This window comes from Nothobranchius furzeri, chromosome 7 (genome assembly GCF_043380555.1).
Source record: "Nothobranchius furzeri strain GRZ-AD chromosome 7, NfurGRZ-RIMD1, whole genome shotgun sequence".
Lineage (NCBI taxonomy): Eukaryota > Metazoa > Chordata > Actinopteri > Cyprinodontiformes > Nothobranchiidae > Nothobranchius > Nothobranchius furzeri.
In genome coordinates this window covers 62,189,123-62,206,688 of record NC_091747.1, presented here as the reverse complement: position 1 = coordinate 62,206,688, position 17,566 = coordinate 62,189,123, and the positions used below count along the sequence as shown (strand labels likewise).

The 17,566-nt window shown below is 47.3% G+C and overlaps 1 protein-coding gene across 2 annotated transcripts in view; it reads left to right on the top strand.

The window, feature by feature from the left end:
* Positions 1-17,566, top strand: part of drosha (drosha ribonuclease III) — a 287,001-nt gene that overhangs the window by 159,061 nt on the left and 110,374 nt on the right. For both annotated transcript variants that reach the window (XM_070553472.1, XM_015955511.3), the window contains exons 2-14: positions 392-1,221; positions 1,293-1,361; positions 1,605-1,875; positions 2,658-2,799; positions 4,053-4,213; positions 5,680-5,760; positions 6,106-6,192; positions 6,277-6,363; positions 8,326-8,397; positions 8,672-8,753; positions 11,563-11,637; positions 14,154-14,323; positions 16,059-16,183. In XM_070553472.1, the coding sequence (XP_070409573.1) occupies positions 419-1,221; positions 1,293-1,361; positions 1,605-1,875; positions 2,658-2,799; positions 4,053-4,213; positions 5,680-5,760; positions 6,106-6,192; positions 6,277-6,363; positions 8,326-8,397; positions 8,672-8,753; positions 11,563-11,637; positions 14,154-14,323; positions 16,059-16,183 (2,225 nt within the window). In that variant the 5' untranslated portion in view covers positions 392-418. The remainder of the gene's footprint in view (positions 1-391; positions 1,222-1,292; positions 1,362-1,604; positions 1,876-2,657; positions 2,800-4,052; positions 4,214-5,679; positions 5,761-6,105; positions 6,193-6,276; positions 6,364-8,325; positions 8,398-8,671; positions 8,754-11,562; positions 11,638-14,153; positions 14,324-16,058; positions 16,184-17,566) is intronic.

Below are 17,566 nucleotides of genomic sequence, written 5' to 3'. Positions count from 1 at the left end.
TTGTCCAGTTATCATGTTTATGTAGTATTTTCTTACACCTGCTATTGTAGAAACCTGAGTTGAAGAGTTAAACTGAACGAAACGGGTAATATCAAATTTCGAAAGGGGGACACGTTTCGATGTAACACCGACTAGCTACTGAAATAAGCGGCTCAAAAAGATAAAAAAAATGAGCTTTCTTTACGGATAAAAGTGGCTTTATTTTGCTTCCCAGTTATCTAATAGCTTCCTCTTGCTGTTCAGCCTCCTTTAATCGAAACAAGCATTTGCTGTTAAAGCTTAAATGGGCCTCACACACGATCTTTAATTCGTGTTTTAACTCTGAGAGGTTGTTTTATTTTAGACTTGGCAGATATAAAATAAGTATTTTATTTTATTTTTTGTCTTTCAGGTGTATTAAATCCACGTCTCGTCGGTCATGTCCTTCCATCAGGACCGTGGAGGTCCCAGAGCAGGAGCTCCTCCAGGCCAGCACGGCTCCACACAGGACTACAGACCCACCAACCTCAGGCCACCCCCTCCCCAGCCTCCAGCTCCTCCTTATCATTATGATCCACAGGCTCCACCTGGTTTCCATGGAAACAGTGGCTACATGCCCCCACACCCTGACTTTATGCAGTACCCTCCTCCATCACCGTCCCAGACTCACACTTCTTTGAACCAGTGCCCCGTCCGCCCCCCGTTCCCAAAGCCCCCGCCAAACTTCCCACCCCCTCCGTTACCCAGTTCCTCAGCTGGTCCCGTTCCAGGAGCTCAGGTTCCTCCTCAGAACTCTTATCATCCCTACATGATGCCATCAGTCCCCCCACCCCCGCTACTACACCCTCCCATGCCTCCCCCCATCGCCTCCCAGTCTTTGAGCTACCACGCACCCTACTCCATGAGCTATCCTCACCCCCCTTTCCCTCCTCCCACCTTCAACCCCGGCTACACCCAGAGCCCTGGCCCGATTCAGCCGGACCACAGCATCAGACACAGGGGACCATACTCGTACGAGAAACCCGTGGACACCAGGAGATCTCCAGAAAGAGGCTATCGCCATGACGACCACAGACAGAAAGCCTACGGCTACGGGGACAGACACAAGCCAGAGTTTCCCGTAGAGAGGAAGGAGCGTGGGAGAAGTCCAGACAGGCGGGGGAGGACGGAGGGAGGACGCTATAAGTCTGAGTACGAGAGAGGACGGAGTCCCCCCAGACACCGGAGCAGGGACCGCAGCAGGTACCGGCCCAGCTGAACCCACCTGTCATTGTCCGTCATTAACGTGTCCTAAACCCTCCGCTTGTCCTCAGGGAGAGACACCGACACAGAGACGGTCTGAGGGCCCAGTCACCTGATCGGTACAGGAAGAGACCTCGCAGGTGCATTGCTGTCACTTTTTACTTCTGTCAGTGAGAGTCGGTGAAACCAGGAAGATTTAGGTTTATAATCTGGATTATCTACTAGAGAACAGCAATCAGGCTAAATTTCAGACCAATATAACCCCCCAACTCTTCACTAAAATAAAAATTAGGTTTTAGGTTTGTTTCTTTTTAGAAGCCACTCACTCCTGATTATTTGATTATTTAAATGATTTGAGCGTCATTTTTTTTATGTTCTTGAAGTCGTTCAACAAGCAGAGACAGGAAACGTGGTCGTTGGGAGGAGGAGAAGGACCGGAGGTCGGAAAGCTCCTCGGGGCAGAGCAGAGAGCGGAGCTACTCCTCCGTCAGGAGTCGAGATGCCGACGAGGCGTGTGGCGACCGGCAGCGGGAACGGGAGAAGGAGAAAGAGAAGGCTGATGAAGAGAAGGAAGAGGAAGAGCTGCTGAAACCCGCCTGGATCCGCTGCACCCACGCTGAGAACTTCTACTCCAACGACCCCATGGACCAAGTGGTAATCTGCGTTTGTCTGGATTTAAATCAAACGGGATCCCATCTGTTCCAAGCTGAAAGTGGGTGTGGCTTATCCTAACCTCACCGTGAGATAACGGACCGCCCGCTTTGGTAGCTGTGATGTCAGGATAACGAGATGTTTAACTTTGTGCCATCTCCATAAGAGGTCAATAACATTATTTAGTTTGACTTCAAAAACAAACAAAATCATCAAAATCAATTTCCCTCTGGGATTAATAAAGTATTTTTGAATTGAATTGAATTGAATCTCCCTCTGAAGTTTTCTCACCATTAACAGGTAAAAACTAACGAGCTCATCTTGAGATTTTGGGCTAAAGAATTTTAAATGAAAGCAGCAGCTGATTGGTTTGTTTTATCTCGTAAACATTTAGTTCCGTCGTCATAAATGTTCTCCTATTCGCTGACCTTCACCAGTCGAGTCTGAAGCCCCCGTTGGTTCCGGACCTTCGTAGCAGGAACCCGGCCCGTCCATCCCCAAAGGGAATGTCTGGATGGAGCAGAGTGCTCCTTTTGAGATTCAGCGGTGCTGTCGGGGGTGCTGAAAGGGTTTAAAGGTCATTTCCTGTGACCTTCACAGTTTTGGGTGATGTGAAGAAGACGGATCCACACAGTGTTTGTGATCCTCTCAGATGGAAATGCTTCCCAAGCCCAGGCTGCTCCTCGTCACGGCTCCAGAACGTTTTGCAACCATTTCATTAAACACATGTTCATCTTCTGTTGGTGCGACCAAACCCTGAGTTGTGTTTGAACTTCCTGTTTCAGGGCGACTCCACCGTGGTCGGGACCAGTAAGCTACGCGACCTCTACGAGCGCTTTGAGGAGGAGCTGGGGCGGAGACAGGAACGAGCCAAGGAGGCCAGACCCAAATGGGAGCCGCCCAAAACCAAACTGGACGAGGATCCGGGTGCGTAGCCTTAGCCTGTTAGCGTTAGTGACCTGCTCTTTGGGTTTAAGGCTGATTGAGGTGATATTGTAGCTTTAATTCCACACATTACAGGTGAAACGACAAGATTGAGCTAATTTCTTTAACCTTTTCCTTCACATCAGCCAAACTCTCCGGTAACGTCTTAGAGGTTTTAACCAGTTACTTTATAAAAGGTTATTTCAGCTGGAAAACACCAAAGATGGTGTTGTGGCGCCACCCGGTGGTTCCAAAACGAGACGTTATCACTCTGAGAATGAGCCGCGTCCACTGCTCAGGTGCACCTTAACGATCTAGTTAGCCTCAGAGGAGAAACCAGGCTGGAGGAGGCCATGTTGGTAGGTAACCGAGCTTTTTAATACCAACGCTTCTCTGCTGGAAACCTTGGTTTTAATCTGGAAATGTCACCTTTTGTCCAGTTTCCTCCACCTCTTCCTGGGATTTTCAAACTTTTAGACTATCAGCTGCTTCAGGAATCACCTTATTGGAGCCATAATGATATTTTCTGTGTTAAATTCTGTTTATCATTGACTGAGCTGAGCAAACGGGGCGGGATGCCGGTAACCGTGAGCCTAGTTTTGGAGTGTCTTCAGGCTAAAGAGCAGGAAGACACTCCAAAACTAAGGATCTAAACCAGATGAAGAGTCTGGATCAGTGGAAGGAAAAGGCAAAGATGTAAGATGTCTGATTATAATCTGTATCTGTTGTTTGTGCGGCAATGAAACAAGAATAAACTCAGTCGGGCTCTTTTATCGCCGATCTGGGTGAAGAGGCAGCTCTGCGTTCCTCGTGATCGACATGGTTATCGCCGCCGCCGTGTTGCAGCTTGAACAAAGCTCAGCTGCTGAATCTTATTTACTGAATAAGTTGCTCTGGGCTCTGGTTTCACAATAACGAACTGGAATTAAAACGCTGATAAGACTTCAGCTCAGAAGCTGTTCAGCCGAAGAGTAATTATAATCCCCAGTTTGGTGCGAGGATTTTTTCCTGTTAATGAAGAGTGAGAACACTGACAGCTGCGCTCCTCTTCATCTCACAGATGCATGATGGGAAACCAAGATGAGCAGCAAGGTTCAACCACAATAAAAGATTACGTTCCATTTAGGAAGTAACACATTCCACCCAGCTTCAGAGGCTTTTATTTTGTAGAGGAAGTCCTAAAGGGCAGCTTAACCTGCTCTCGATCCTGACGCTGTTTGATGTTGTGACGATAAAAGACGTGGGTCTCCTTTCAGACGACAGCAGCAGCGAGTCCGACTGCGACTCAGACGGAGGGGGAAGCAGCTGCTCCAGCAGCTCCGACTCGGAGGTGTTTGATGTCATCGCTGAGATCAAGAGGAAGAAAGCTCATCCTGACCGGCTGCATGAGGAGCTGTGGTACAACGACCCGGGGCAGGTCGGTCCAGATTAACCCGCTGTTCCTAAAACACCTCTGAACTGGACCACCGGTCTCTGGTTCAGAACAGAACCTACGTTTATCTTTGGACTCGGTGTCCCGACTACTGACTAGCAGAGACACAAATGTCCTGCTGCATCAAAACATCTGCAGCAACACATCTGGATCAGGCAGAAACACTGTTTTAGAGCTTTAAACACCCCAAATGTTACGAATGATCATCAAACACCAGAAAAACCTTCATTAGCACCATTTAAACACTCCATTATAACTATTATATAATTATTGTTATTGTTGCTGTTGTTATATATTGTTATTATATTATTATTATTATTATATATTATCATCATTATTGTTATTAATAATAATATTATTTATAGTACAGGTTGAAGTTGATCAGTTTGGATGATCAGCGCCTCCCAGTGGCCTGATGTTTGTTTTTAAAGAAGCTGCTATATGTGACTAATTTAGTTTCTTTAATGTTAAAGTTACCAAATTAAATGAATGAAATCCTTATTTAGCAGCATGCTAACTAGCATCGGGCTAACCACCAGCTGCTAAAACAGCAGCGATGTTTTAAATCCCACTTAATCCTCATTGTTCCGGTCTGCAGCCACGGACCTCCCCCGCTGTTCTGCTCAGAGAAACAGACCTAAACTAGTCGTGGAAACCGTTTTAGGCACAACACCTTCAGCATTAACAGTCGACCTCAAATAATATTCATGTTTTCATCGTTTGCAACAGCAGAAATAGTGCAGTAATGGTGCTGAGATGTAGCATCGACCCTTTTGTCACAATAATATTTAGTTTTATGAAACAGGGAGGTTAAAAGGTGCTTGGTTTAACTTTAGCAACAGTGTGAAGAACAAACTTCACCTCTGAACTCTTCGCACCTACTTCAACAACCGCTGCTTTTGTGATGAAGTGGTGAAAAGTTCAGAATGGGTGCTTGAAATCCTTGATGAGGCTTGAATTTAGTCTCTGCGAAGGCGTGAGAGCCTAATGTTTGTCCTCGAAGCTCTGATGGGATGTTTGCCTCCCCTGAAGCCTGCTGGGCTCACAGACGTGAGGTCAGACGATAAGCCCGACCCTAGGACCTAGTTTTATGGAGGACCATCCCTTCAAAGGGTTCTGTCGCTCTCAGTGGAGAGTTTCCGAGTTTTGGGCTGAATTTATCGTCTGGATTTATTTAATTTAGGAGCCAAATTAGGTTTGTCACGTTAAATTCAGAATATTTAAAGCCTGAGTGGATAAAAGGTGGTTTTCTCCTATAAACTTGGGTTGTTTGAGGTTCCTAACAAAGGCAGAACCTGCCAGGGAAACTTCAAACTCCCAACTTCAAAGTGCAGAAGAGACGTAAAGGTCGCCGTGCTGCAGTCCAGACATGTGAAGCGTTCCTCGGCCTTTGTGTTACACCTGGCAGGTGAAGCGGCGCTGTCCGATTCACGCATTTTCTTTCTGTCCAGATGAATGATGGCCCCCTGTGTAAGTGCAGCGCCAAGGCCAGACGCACCGGGATCCGCCACAGCATCTACCCAGGAGAGGAGGTGGGACACGGCGTGAATAAATCACCTCCGTTCATAACCTTCAGGCTGAGCCGCGGCGGGCCAAGGACGCCCCACACACACACACACACACACACACACACACACACACCCCGTTAACTCACCGTCATGAGCTAAACGGTGTTATATCTTAATAAATAGACTCGTGTCCTTATGACTGAGAACATTTTTATGAACGACTTTGAGGTTTTATGTCCAGTAAACAAACATTCATGATTTAATCCACTCATCCATTCACAATCCTCAGAAACATTCATGTTTTCCTCTTTAGTTGGTTTTACTGGGTCCAGTAACTGATGAGGGATCTTTCTGGTGTTTTGTCCCCAGCCCGTGAGGCAGTGCCGTCCGATGAACAACAACGCTGGGAAACTGTTCCACTACAGAATCACCGTGTCTCCTCCCACCAACTTCCTGGTAGGACGCCGTTCTCAACCGAAACGAGTGGTTTGGCTGTTTTTCTGTGTTTGTGACGCGAGTCTTTCTGTAATTGACTTCCAGACGGACCGGCCGACGGTGATCGAGTACGACGACCACGAGTACCTGTTTGAAGGCTTCTCTCTCTTCTCTCACACGCCCCTCACTAGCGTGAGTCTGAAAGTTGGAACGCCGTTCCCTCCAGAACTTGCACGAGGGTCTTAAAGCTCTCATTCATGCTTATTTCCTGTAGATTAGTCTGGTTTATAGAATGAATGAGTGAATGCCTTGTGAGCTATTTTCTGCTTCCTCCGCTCTTCCTTTTTTTTTCTCTCCACAAACAAGCGTCAACATGTTTGCCACTGTGTGAGGTTGCTAATGCTAATGGCTAGCTTTCACTAACCGAGACGCGCTCTGCTCTCTCCTTCCTGTGGGCGGTCCCAAGCCGAGGTGGGCGTGGTCATGAATGCAAATTACCGCTGTGACGTGGAGGAATCGTGCCTCGTTTTCCCGTCTGTTTCCTTTCTGCGTTCTTTTAGTCTGAACGATGGCAGCATCTTCCTACGCGTCTGGTTTGTTTTCTGTCCTATTTACTTCGGCTACGGAGGTTTCACAGTCAGCGCCATTGTTTTTTACTGGTACAGACCTGGAAATGTGCACGTGACTTTAAATCTGAAAGTCACCAGATGTTCCCACTGCTTTAGTGTTTGACTTCCTGTCTGGCCCGGTCTAACCTGCTGAGCGTGGCGTGTAAAAAAATAGACTCGAGTCGTGAATTTAGCAGAAGTGACGCGTCCCTACGCTTCTGGAACGTTAAACAAATGCGCTGCTTGCACTCTTCTGCTACTACGGCGGCTGGTTGCTGCGTACCTCACTTCACGGATGTGGGAAGGCCCGGCCAGAGTGGCCGATCACATATCTAAATGAACAAGGATTACACGGTTTCTATGGAAACCAGACCTTCAAACACTCCTCAGTGTAGTTTTGACTTTGTTCAGAAACAGCTGACTATAGTAGCTGTGATTTATGGGATTTCCATCGTTAGGATTTTATGTTTTTGGTCCTTTTTTAGCCGCTCCAACGGTCCGAAGGTTCGTCACAGTGGGCGTGACCTGCCGACCGCCTTCGATGTAAAGTATGCTTCGTCTTCTCTTGTTTTAGCATAATAATGTCTTGCTTGGTGTGAATCAGCCTGACAGATGCTCTGATCCACCATCAGCCTTGTTATCTCGGCCCAAGTGTCCACCAGCTGCTCAGGCAGGTTCTCACCCACCATCACAGGCGGGCGTCCTCCTCCACGCCTCAGCCTGCTAATGTTCGTCCTTCCTGCTGGAGTTTAAGTGAAAACCTCCTTTTTCCTAAAACACAACTTCAAATCATCCCTCGGCTTCGGGTCGACTCCTTTGTAGTTTGGACAAAGTGCTTCCCTCTCACAGGGCTGGCCTCGGTGTCCGTCAGCCATTGAAGAGGTTGCGATTTAACAGGAAGCCAGACGAAAACCCGACGGGGGTTTGCCAGGTTGGAGAAAACGTTCCCAACCTGCGGTGATTCGTGCTCCAGTCCGTTTAAATAATGTGATCAATATCTGCGCTGCAGCCCGGCGGATCAGGCCTGATTTACACCAGATAATTTCCACGGTGCTTTTTACAAGCCGGGGCAATCGTTTGGCGACAGAACGGGGATTAGAAACCTGAGAGCATGGCCATATTAGCTCCCTGCTAGTTAGCCGCTGAGATGGGCAGGAAGGAGCGTTGCTCCAGGTTAATCTCTCCGAATGAACCCCTGTGCTCCGACAACAAAGACCGTGTAACCGGGGAGATTAAACACAGACGAGCCGGCTTATCCTTTTAGCCAGATTTGAGTTGCTTAATTTCCAGGGCGCTCGTGTGTGTGTGTGTGCGTGTGTGTGGGGAGGCGCGCGCTCCATGGGAGGGTGGGTTTGTGGTATTATCAGAGGTTTTACATGTTTTTACACAATTTAGCATATAGTTTCCATACATGCACGTGGTTTCTGCAGAGAAAATGAGGTTTTAATGAGTTTCCTTGAGAAGCTGTAACCTCTGCCTGTCGCTGTGGTAATGAGACGCTCTGTCCTTTTCTTCTCCTCGTCCTCTGCTCCTTTCATCATCACAGATTCCATTGTGCCGAGTGATCCGCTTCAACATAGATTACACCATTCACTTCATAGAGGAGATGGCGCCGGAGGTCAGTCCAACAGCACTTTATCTCCCCGCTCTTTCTCACCCTCGTTGTTTTTATCTCAAACGGCTGAGTCTGAGCACAGCTGAGCTCGTGTAGCTCTCACGCCGCCGCGTTTGGGTGAGCCAAGGTGCTAATCCTGTTAGAAGCTTGGCTCTGGCCTACCCAAGTTGGCCGTATCAGTAAGATGGTTGATGTGATGAAGTCAGAAAGTTGGATGTGCTGACCGCTCAGGTCTACGTGAAGGTGTGAGTCTTTGCCACGTGTCTCTGGTGTGCAGAACTACTGTGTCCGAGGGCTGGAGCTGTTCGCCGCCTACTTGTTCCAGGATATTCTGGAGCTGTACGACTGGAACCTGAAAGGTAGGAAAGCTCACGCTGGGCAAAGGGTGAACGTGAAAAGCCCAAATGCCAGTGTTTTACAGATAAATGTCGTAAAACGGTTTCTGGCGGTTCAGCAGAAAACAACACATTCCATTAAATCGATCCCACTGTTTATGAAAGCTTAACTGGATAAAATCCGGTAGTATTCTACCAAAAAGGCAAACACTACCAGCACAGGGTATCCGCAGGTCCTTAAAAAGTCTTAAATTTGCTTTTCCAAATTTAAGGCCTTAAAAATCCTTAAGAATAACAAATAATCCTTAAATACAGTTTCCAAAGGTCTTAAATTACCAAAGATCCAATAAACAAGATTCTTTTATTTTTGTCAAATTTTCTTGAATTTCTAGTTAGTTTTCAGCATTTTTTGTGTGTATGTTGTTACCGTAAGCGGAACCGTACACGTTCAGTTGGTTGTGAAAGGGGGCTGTTTTTAGATGAGCGCATTAGCTGGTTAAGCTAGTGGGAGCTTGTGTCATGGGGAAGTGCAAGTTTAATGGTAACTGGATGGCTAATCCCACATTCGCTACGTGGTTAGCACCGGTTCCAGGCAATAGCTGGAAATTATAGCTTAAATTTCATTTTAAAAATAGCTTAAATTTGGTCAAAGTGGCCTTAAAAAAGGTCTTAAACAAGTCTTAAATTCGGCTCCCTTAACCCTGCAGATACCCTGCAGCCGCTGGGGTGCTGCAAATTTCACCGTCAAAAAGGGACGTGAGAAAACGTCGATACAATTAGCAAATTACATTCCAGCACAGAATAGATATTTCCATGCAAACGCGGGTGAGTCTTTAGGTACATCCAGCACCTTCATGCATGTAAAGGTGCTGGATGGACCTTAAAACTCACCTGGCTCGTGAATACGTTGACAGGTGGCAAGCTTTCTAATGAAACCGTTCACCTGGAGGTGGTGGAATCACCAGAAGCTTCTGCTTCAGCGTTCTGACGGTCTTTAGGTCCACTCATCCACCGAGGTGGTCCTGCAGCTCGCCCTGGGACCGGGGAACCCATACTTTAAAGGTTCGTGTTCTAGCAGCGACGGACCAACGCTTGCAGCTCCCTGTGACTCTTGGAGTCGGGATAAAACGAGCGAGGAGGTTAAATGGGCTGAGAGAGAATGGAGCAGGACCGGTGCCGACCCACGCAGAAATACCAATGCTGCTAGATTTTCTGATTTAACACACTAGCTCCATGCTGTAGCCAAGGAAGGGTGGAACAGTAGCTTATGAATGAAAATATTATAATAATGTGTAATGAAGATGTTTTGGAGTCAACTCCATTCTAGATGACCCGAGCAAACACAAACGTGACCCGAACTCGGTCAGTGTTGGCGGCTGAGAGTCTATTTAACACCGATGAATTCTCTTAATAACCTGGAGATCTGTTTGGGATCATTTCAACAGTTGCATCGTAGAAACGTGAGTCAGCGTCTCTGCAGGAAGCTGGAAACTGGATTTAATGTCACCAAGTAATTATGGAGAAAACAGGAAAATAAAGCTAGAGGAATCATTTTGCTGGTCGCCTGCTTGGATAAACTCTGGCTTCCTTAGAAGGAAATCAAGGTTTTTATTAAGGGTTGAGGGACTTTAATCAGTGAAAAATAACCTTCTAGCACATTTTCTTGTGTAATCCTCCATCTCTGCATCATAAAACACACATTAGCTGCTAGAAAAAGCAGAAAAAACCAAGAAATTCACCCCGAATTTTCAAGTACCGTATTTTCCGGACTACAAGTCGCACTTTTTTTCATAGTCTGGCCGGTCCTGCGACTTATATACCAAATTCTGTAGGCTATACCGCACTGCTGCGGGCCGGCTCTGGACCAGGAATGAGCTCTCCCCGCCCGCCGCCAGGGTTTCAAACACCGCCATCCTCTGCTGGAGACCGTGGCGCGCTGCTGCGCCCTGGATGTTTATTCTGTTATTGTTACCGGTACTTGTCTTGGTCTCAGATTTTGTAAGAAAAATAATAAAAATTTCCCCCCAAAATGAGACTTATATATGTTTTTTTCTTCTTCATTATACATTTCATGGCTGGTGCGACTTATACTCCGGAAAATACGGTACAAGTTGAATCGTTACGACACTAATGGATCACTAATAAACGTGGTTCTGACTTGTTGTGGTCATTATGCGCTACACCTGTTGGTGTCGTAACGAGGAGCTGGAATGTTGCCAGAAACCGTCTCGGGCTTCTTCCCAGAGGCAGATATGTGATCATGGACACCGTTGGTTTATCAAACACCCAACTTTAAACGCCTTGTGTCACATTTGCAGGCTCGCCGTGAACCCTTTAATGTCCTCACCCAGGAAGAGCCAATTAAAATACTTTCATCTGCAGGTTTTTATTAATTTAAGGCAACAGATTATAAAACATCTACAAGTAATTAAGAGTAATACTTTAAAAAAACTTTATAAAACTTGTAGCACGATGCAAGCACACTGCCTTCCTGCAGTTTAAAGGGTTGTATACGGATAAAAAAGCTGCTGCTGATAATTAGCCTTATGCTAACAGGTGCTAGTCATGCTAAGATAAAAACAACCACTGGTTAAGGCATCCTGCTTTTCATGAACACCAAAGTGACCAGGCTCAGAGTGTCACGTCTAAAACGGTCCGTGTGGAAACTTGGTCACGGGGACGATTCCACGATCTCGCTGCTTTGGCGGCTTGTCGACACATTTAAACCCTTCATGGTCTTAAATGGTAATCTGGTATAAGTATTGAATTAATCAGTAATCGAAGAACCGTGGCTCTGATGAAAATCTGAAGCCTTTAATCTTTTTTTTTCCAGGTCCTGAGTTCGATTCTGAGTCCTCCGGATGCCAGCGGTTCCATTTCATGCCTCGATTTGTCAGATTCTTACCGGGTAGGACTGAGCAGACGCCGTGCTGCGGACTTGTTTTGTGTTTGTTTTGTTTTCCATGAATAGAACCAGCAGACTTCAGCGTCCTCCTCTTGCTCTGGTGTCTGACAGCGTGGCCAGTTGATGCTCTGCGTGGTGTTCCTCTCTGATACACTTGATGGTGCTGGCGCGCTGCTGTGTCGCCGCCGTGTTTGTAACGGCTGCTGTACCACCTACCTTCCTTCCATCAAAAGACTGTTTTTCTCCCAGCTCTCCCAGTTTACAAACCCACAGACACTCATCCACCACCTCTCTTACAAAAGCTCAAAAACTGTTAATCCATGTTTCTGATGTGATCTGGGAAGAGGGGCAGGATTTAGAGGAAACTTCCACACACAGCGGGATGTTAGGGACTTAGTGAATCAGTCTGTATTTTTCCTACTTCATGTTGCATGAGGTCAAAGTTCAACTGGCTTCATGTTGCTTTGATGGACATGGCCCAGGTTCAGTTCCTTATCTCAGTTTGTCGTTGTTGTTCTTATGGATGTTGTGAAGCCTTAAAGCCACTAGTTGGAGATCCAAAACGAGGTTCGGTCCGTATTTAGACCCAGGTGAAGTCAGCAGACGCATCCAGACGCCTGACAACGGCGTTCCGACTATTCTGAGAGGGAATGTGCATCACAGGAGCGAGGCCGACCATCGGTGCGATGGGACTCGAGCTAGAGTGGGACTCGGAAATCAGCCTGTGGCCAGCTTAGTCAGCGATCGACTCACCTGGAGGTAGCAAGTCAGTTTCTGGTTTTTGTTCACAGGGTATCCGCGGGTCCTTAAAAAGTCTTAAATTAGCTTTTCCAAATTTAAGGCCTTAAAAATTACAAATAATCCTTAAATACAGTTTCCAACGGTCTTAAATTACCAAAGACCCAATAAACAAGATAATTTAATTTCTATAAATTTTTTGTGAATTTCTAGTTAGTGTTCAGCATTTTTTGCGTATGATGTTGGCGTAAGCGGAACCGTGCACATTCAGCTGGTTGTGAAAGGGGGCTATTTTTAGATGAGCACATTAGCTGGTTAAAGGGGCATTATGGAAGTCTGACAGCCAGAACATGTATAGAAATAATAAATGTCTTCTTCATACGTTCTCCTGCAATGCCCTGGTCCTGTAGAATGAGCCCTGGCATTTTTACTGTGATTGCCAGTTTTTCTGTAAAATCACAGAAAAAGAGAGCTGCTCGGGTCGAGCAGGCTGCTTCATGCGCGTTCACGCTCAGGCATCGCCCTCCGAACCGTTCTTTGAACGTTGTTTCAGCTGTCATCAAGGATATAAATGTTACCGATGCAGAGGACACCACTGGTGATTTAGCTCGTCTGCTTTAGTGCAGAAGTCCTGGGTTCGATTCTGGGTGTGAACATAGTTTATTTAGTTTCTTTTTTACATTAATGGTATATTTTTTTACAGTAAGATTCCCTTTTTTTTTTTGAGACTCGCCGAACGGCATTGAATTCACAGATAAAAAGATGTGGGTTCAACTTTCATTTTGGAACAATTTTTCAAGCAAGGGAAGGGAATGATCTGAGCATGCAGGAGGACTGACCCATCATAAACCTTTGTCGGCTGTGCTGAAGAGAAAGCTACAGAACCACATAATTAAATTAATTAGCTGTGTGTTCTCCTGTCCTCCGGGACACACACACACGGGACTGTCTCAGCTGTTATTTTCGTTAAGGGGTGTGCACGTACAGCCTGCGTGCCTCGTGCACGAGCCTACTATTGAAGCTGCCGTTACGCTTTTGGCCTGAGGGGGCAATCACGAGCATAAAAATTCAAAACTCCGTAAAGTTCCTTTAAGCTAGTGGGAGCTTGCGCCATGGGGAAGTGCAAGTTTAATGGTAACTGGATGGCTAATCCCACGTTCGCTACATGGTTAGCACCGGTTCCAGGCAACAGCTGGAAATTATAGCTTAAATGTAATTTTTAAAAATAGCTTCAATTTGGTCAAAGTGGCTTTAAAAAGTCTTACATTTGGCTCCCTTAAACCTGCAGATACCCTGGTTCATAAAGAGAAATCAGAAGTGTTCTCCGGTATCGTAGCTAAGTGCTAACTAATGCTAACAGAATAATAACGTTCAAGCTAGTAACATGTTTTATGTATGTGCTACAGCTCTTTACTGTCAGTGTCGTTGGCTCTGACGTCGGTATCGGCTCTTTAGACAAGCTCCCACCTGAATCCAGACCAGTGAGATGCTGGCTTCGCTACAGACCAGTAATACGGTTAACTAGCTGGATTAGGGTTTTTATAATCTGCATGAATCAGACCAGGCCACATTAATCTGATTAACTGACGGTCACTTCTGTGGGCACCACCACGGGTTTTCCGCACCAACCCTCACAGAAGCAGAATAATATCTTCGTGTGTGAAGATAGTGAGGTTTAACCTCTGGTGTTCTTGCAGGTAGACCAACGGTGAGGTACCTGTGGGCTTTGAGACCGTTAGAGCAGGAAGAACTGATTGTTGTTTATGTTTGAATGCTCTCAGACGGTGGGAAGGAGGTGCTGTCCATGCACCAGGTGCTGCTGTACCTGCTGCGCAGCAGCAAGGCCCTGGTCCCCGAGGAAGAGATCGCCGACATGCTGCAGTGGGAACAGCTGGACTGGCAGAAGTACGCTGAGGAGTGTAAGGGCATGATCGTCACCAACCCTGGCATGGTGAGTCCTCCGACTCGTCCTCCTCACAGCAGGAGGCTGCTGTTTTTTTATCTGACGCTCCAAGGACGTTTTGGTGCCCTGAACCCTGACTCTGCAGGAATGAGGTTGTCCCTTTTTAGCCTGTGACATGAGAAACCTCACCTTTTATCCTCAAGGGCATCCTCTGCCATCAGCACCACTGGGAGCGGGAGCTTTTATGTCGGGATGAAGTCGGTTAACGTCCTCGTCTGGGCCGTACTTTAAAGGATGTGGAGTAATTGTGTCTGGGTAAAGGTGAGGATGTCAGAGCTGGCTTAGAGGTTGCATATGAAGAGTGAATGTGATTGTGTAACCTTTGGTGTGGGTGAGTTATTGAGTCAACTTCTCTCTCTCTGTCTCTCCTCCCGTGTGGCCGCGCTGAATTGTTGCTGTCAGGCTTTCCAGGAAGTAGCTGTGTAGACGTCGTCAGGTTAAAGATGAAACGGGTTTCCTCTCAGAGGCTCAGATAAAGGTCACGCAGAAATGTCTGTGCTGTTGGAATAAGACCAGATCATCCTGATGTGATTAGTTTCACCTCATCTGGGCAGGTTTAGGAGTCTGGTGTGCAGGGTGGGGCTCTAAATCCAGCAATTCAGTGTGAGTTTAGCTTCAGATGCACAAAACAAAAGGTGTGTGTCGTTTTCATATCGGCATCGGTCGGAGAAGTAAGACTGGGCCAAAGAACGATGTTTATTTCCAAATGGGCCTTTGTTTTGGGAGCGGCCATCTTGGTTGGGTCTCTCATTTAACAACATTTTCACCGTTTTGTTTTCTTGCTCTGAAGTTGCTGTTATAGTAATCTTATCTAGCCTTGGCTGATGTACTCGTGCACCCTATAAAATAAACTGTTCAGATTTGGACCCTCAGAGACCCGTGACCTCTGACCGGTGCTGGTTGAAGATCTTTTTTTTTTATCTTTTTGATACATTTCAGACTCAACAGAGCATCATTTCTATAGCTGACTTTATTCCTGAAGATCATCTCCAGACCCTCTCGGTGGCCCCCGGCGGGTCCCGACCCATGCTTTTGGGTCATAAAGGAGGAAACGGGAACATCAGAGTTTTGTTTCAGCGCTAGAGCGATTTATTTATTTTTCTCACCTCCGTCCTGTTTGTCAGACTCGGGTGTTACCATCCTCCTGCATCTGGCAGGTCGGAGCTCCAGTTCCACGCGCTGACCCGGTCCCACCACGAGCTCTCGCCTCAAGTTAGTTATTAAAAGCAGGAGAGCATGTGAACGTGTGAATCTACAAAGCCTGGGCCCGATCAAAGCTGATTATTCTGCTCTAAAGGCAGAATCAAAGTTATCCGGTGGATCCCGGCGACCTCTCGCTCTGGAATCAGAAGGTTTGGAATGCCGGCTGTGGTGATGAGTGAATATCAAGGTGAGCCGGAGCATCTGCTGCACTGATCAGCAGACGCTTCCTCTGATCTCACCAAAAGCCTGACAGGCTAGCTGTGATTTGGGAGCCAGCTGAGGACATGTTGCTTGTCAATCTTCTCCCCGATAGGAGCTCTCCCTCCCTGACATCACCTTATCATTCTTGTGCTACGAGCAGAATTCGGGCCTCGTCTCATCACGCTGCTGTGACAGATGACCCTTGTGGGGTGGATTATTTATGTCTTACGCCGCGAGCAGATGATTGAATGATGACTGCCTCGTGGCTAACCATGTTTATTCTGTAGCACGCTGAATCCGTGTTCTGTGTTTTCTCCAGAAACCCAGCTCGGTGCGAATCGACCAGCTGGACAGGGAGCAGTTCAACGCAGACGTCATCACCTTCCCCATCATCGTTCACTTCGGCATCCGGCCGGCTCAGCTCAGCTACGCTGGAGACCCTCAGTAAGATCACACGCCTTCCCCGGAAAACCGACACGACATGTCAAGGGCCGTCCGTGTGTGGCGTCGCTCTCCCTGGGCGCCGCGGCGAAGGGGGGACGAGCACGTGCTAGAGGAGGAGAGCTCCACGGTTAGAGGGGTTGGGAGTGGAGGGATGGGGAAACGAGTGGCGTGACATTTTCACATGCGCCGACACGGGTCTCGGGTTCACACGGGGCGTCTCAGCCGCTGGACGCGCTCAGGTTTTTGTCTGGTGAATAGTTATGCTACACACACACACACACACACACACGCCGCAGGGCTGCAGCAGGGAACACTGTACTGTGCTTCTGCATAAATAACAGGAGCTGTGTATCAAACGCTGCGAGCTGCTGCCTCTGAGGGATGTGACAACACAACCAGAGCCAATCAAAAGTCTGGCTTTCTGCTAAATTTAAACCTGTGGATCTCTTCTCGTCTGCTTGGACTCACAGCCACCAGGAGGAGGAAATGGAAACGAGTAAGGTGCAAACGAGGAAATCCATTTAGGCCTGACACGTTGGCGTCCTCCCTCCCACGAATGTCCCTCCTCCCTTGCCGTTACGTTTCAATCCTCCGAGCTCTTTCATCCGCGTGCGCCCTGCTGCCGTGTCAAACTCCTCAAAGCGGCAGACGACGACAAATTTATGGATGAACTGGGACATCATTAGGACGTGCAGAAACGAGTAGTGAGACCCGTGGAAAGGGTTTCCGACCACTGCTAATGATGCGTGTAGCGAGGGTCGCCGTCGCTGTTGATTGCAGCGGCGGCGCCGCAGAGAGCGAGCGTTGGACACAGCAGCCGCATATATTAAGTCAGGACACTGTTCAAGCTCTCCAGCTCGATCAGGACCACCGAGGCGGGAGCGTGTCGGAGGTCAGCGGGGTGATGCAGGAGGACAGGTGATAGAATTATAGAGGATGTTAAAGTCAAAACAACCCCTTTTTACTTAAATCTGCTCTAGAGCTTAGAGGGAACCATGTCACATTCCCACCTCGTGGTCCTGAAGGGAATCCGAGCTCCTAATTTGCATATCAAGCTGTGATTGGTCCATTTATTTCATGACACAAGCACTTTACAGGCACTGTTCCTATTACACTAACCCTACGGGCTAATGGTAGGGTTCCCCACATTCAAAACCACATTTCTAGCATTTATCAGAAAACTGGATTCTAATGGTCTCTTCTGGCATTTTAAACTCCTTTGTTGTTGTTCTTCATCCTGCGTCAAACTCCTGATGAACGTCTGAACTGTGACTGGATTCCCTCAGAGCAGCGGTTCTCCATCCTGGTCCTGGAGGGCCGGTGTCCAGCACGTTTTAGTTTTAACCCTGCTAACAGGCTGCTGCAGGGGAGTCAACCAGAGTC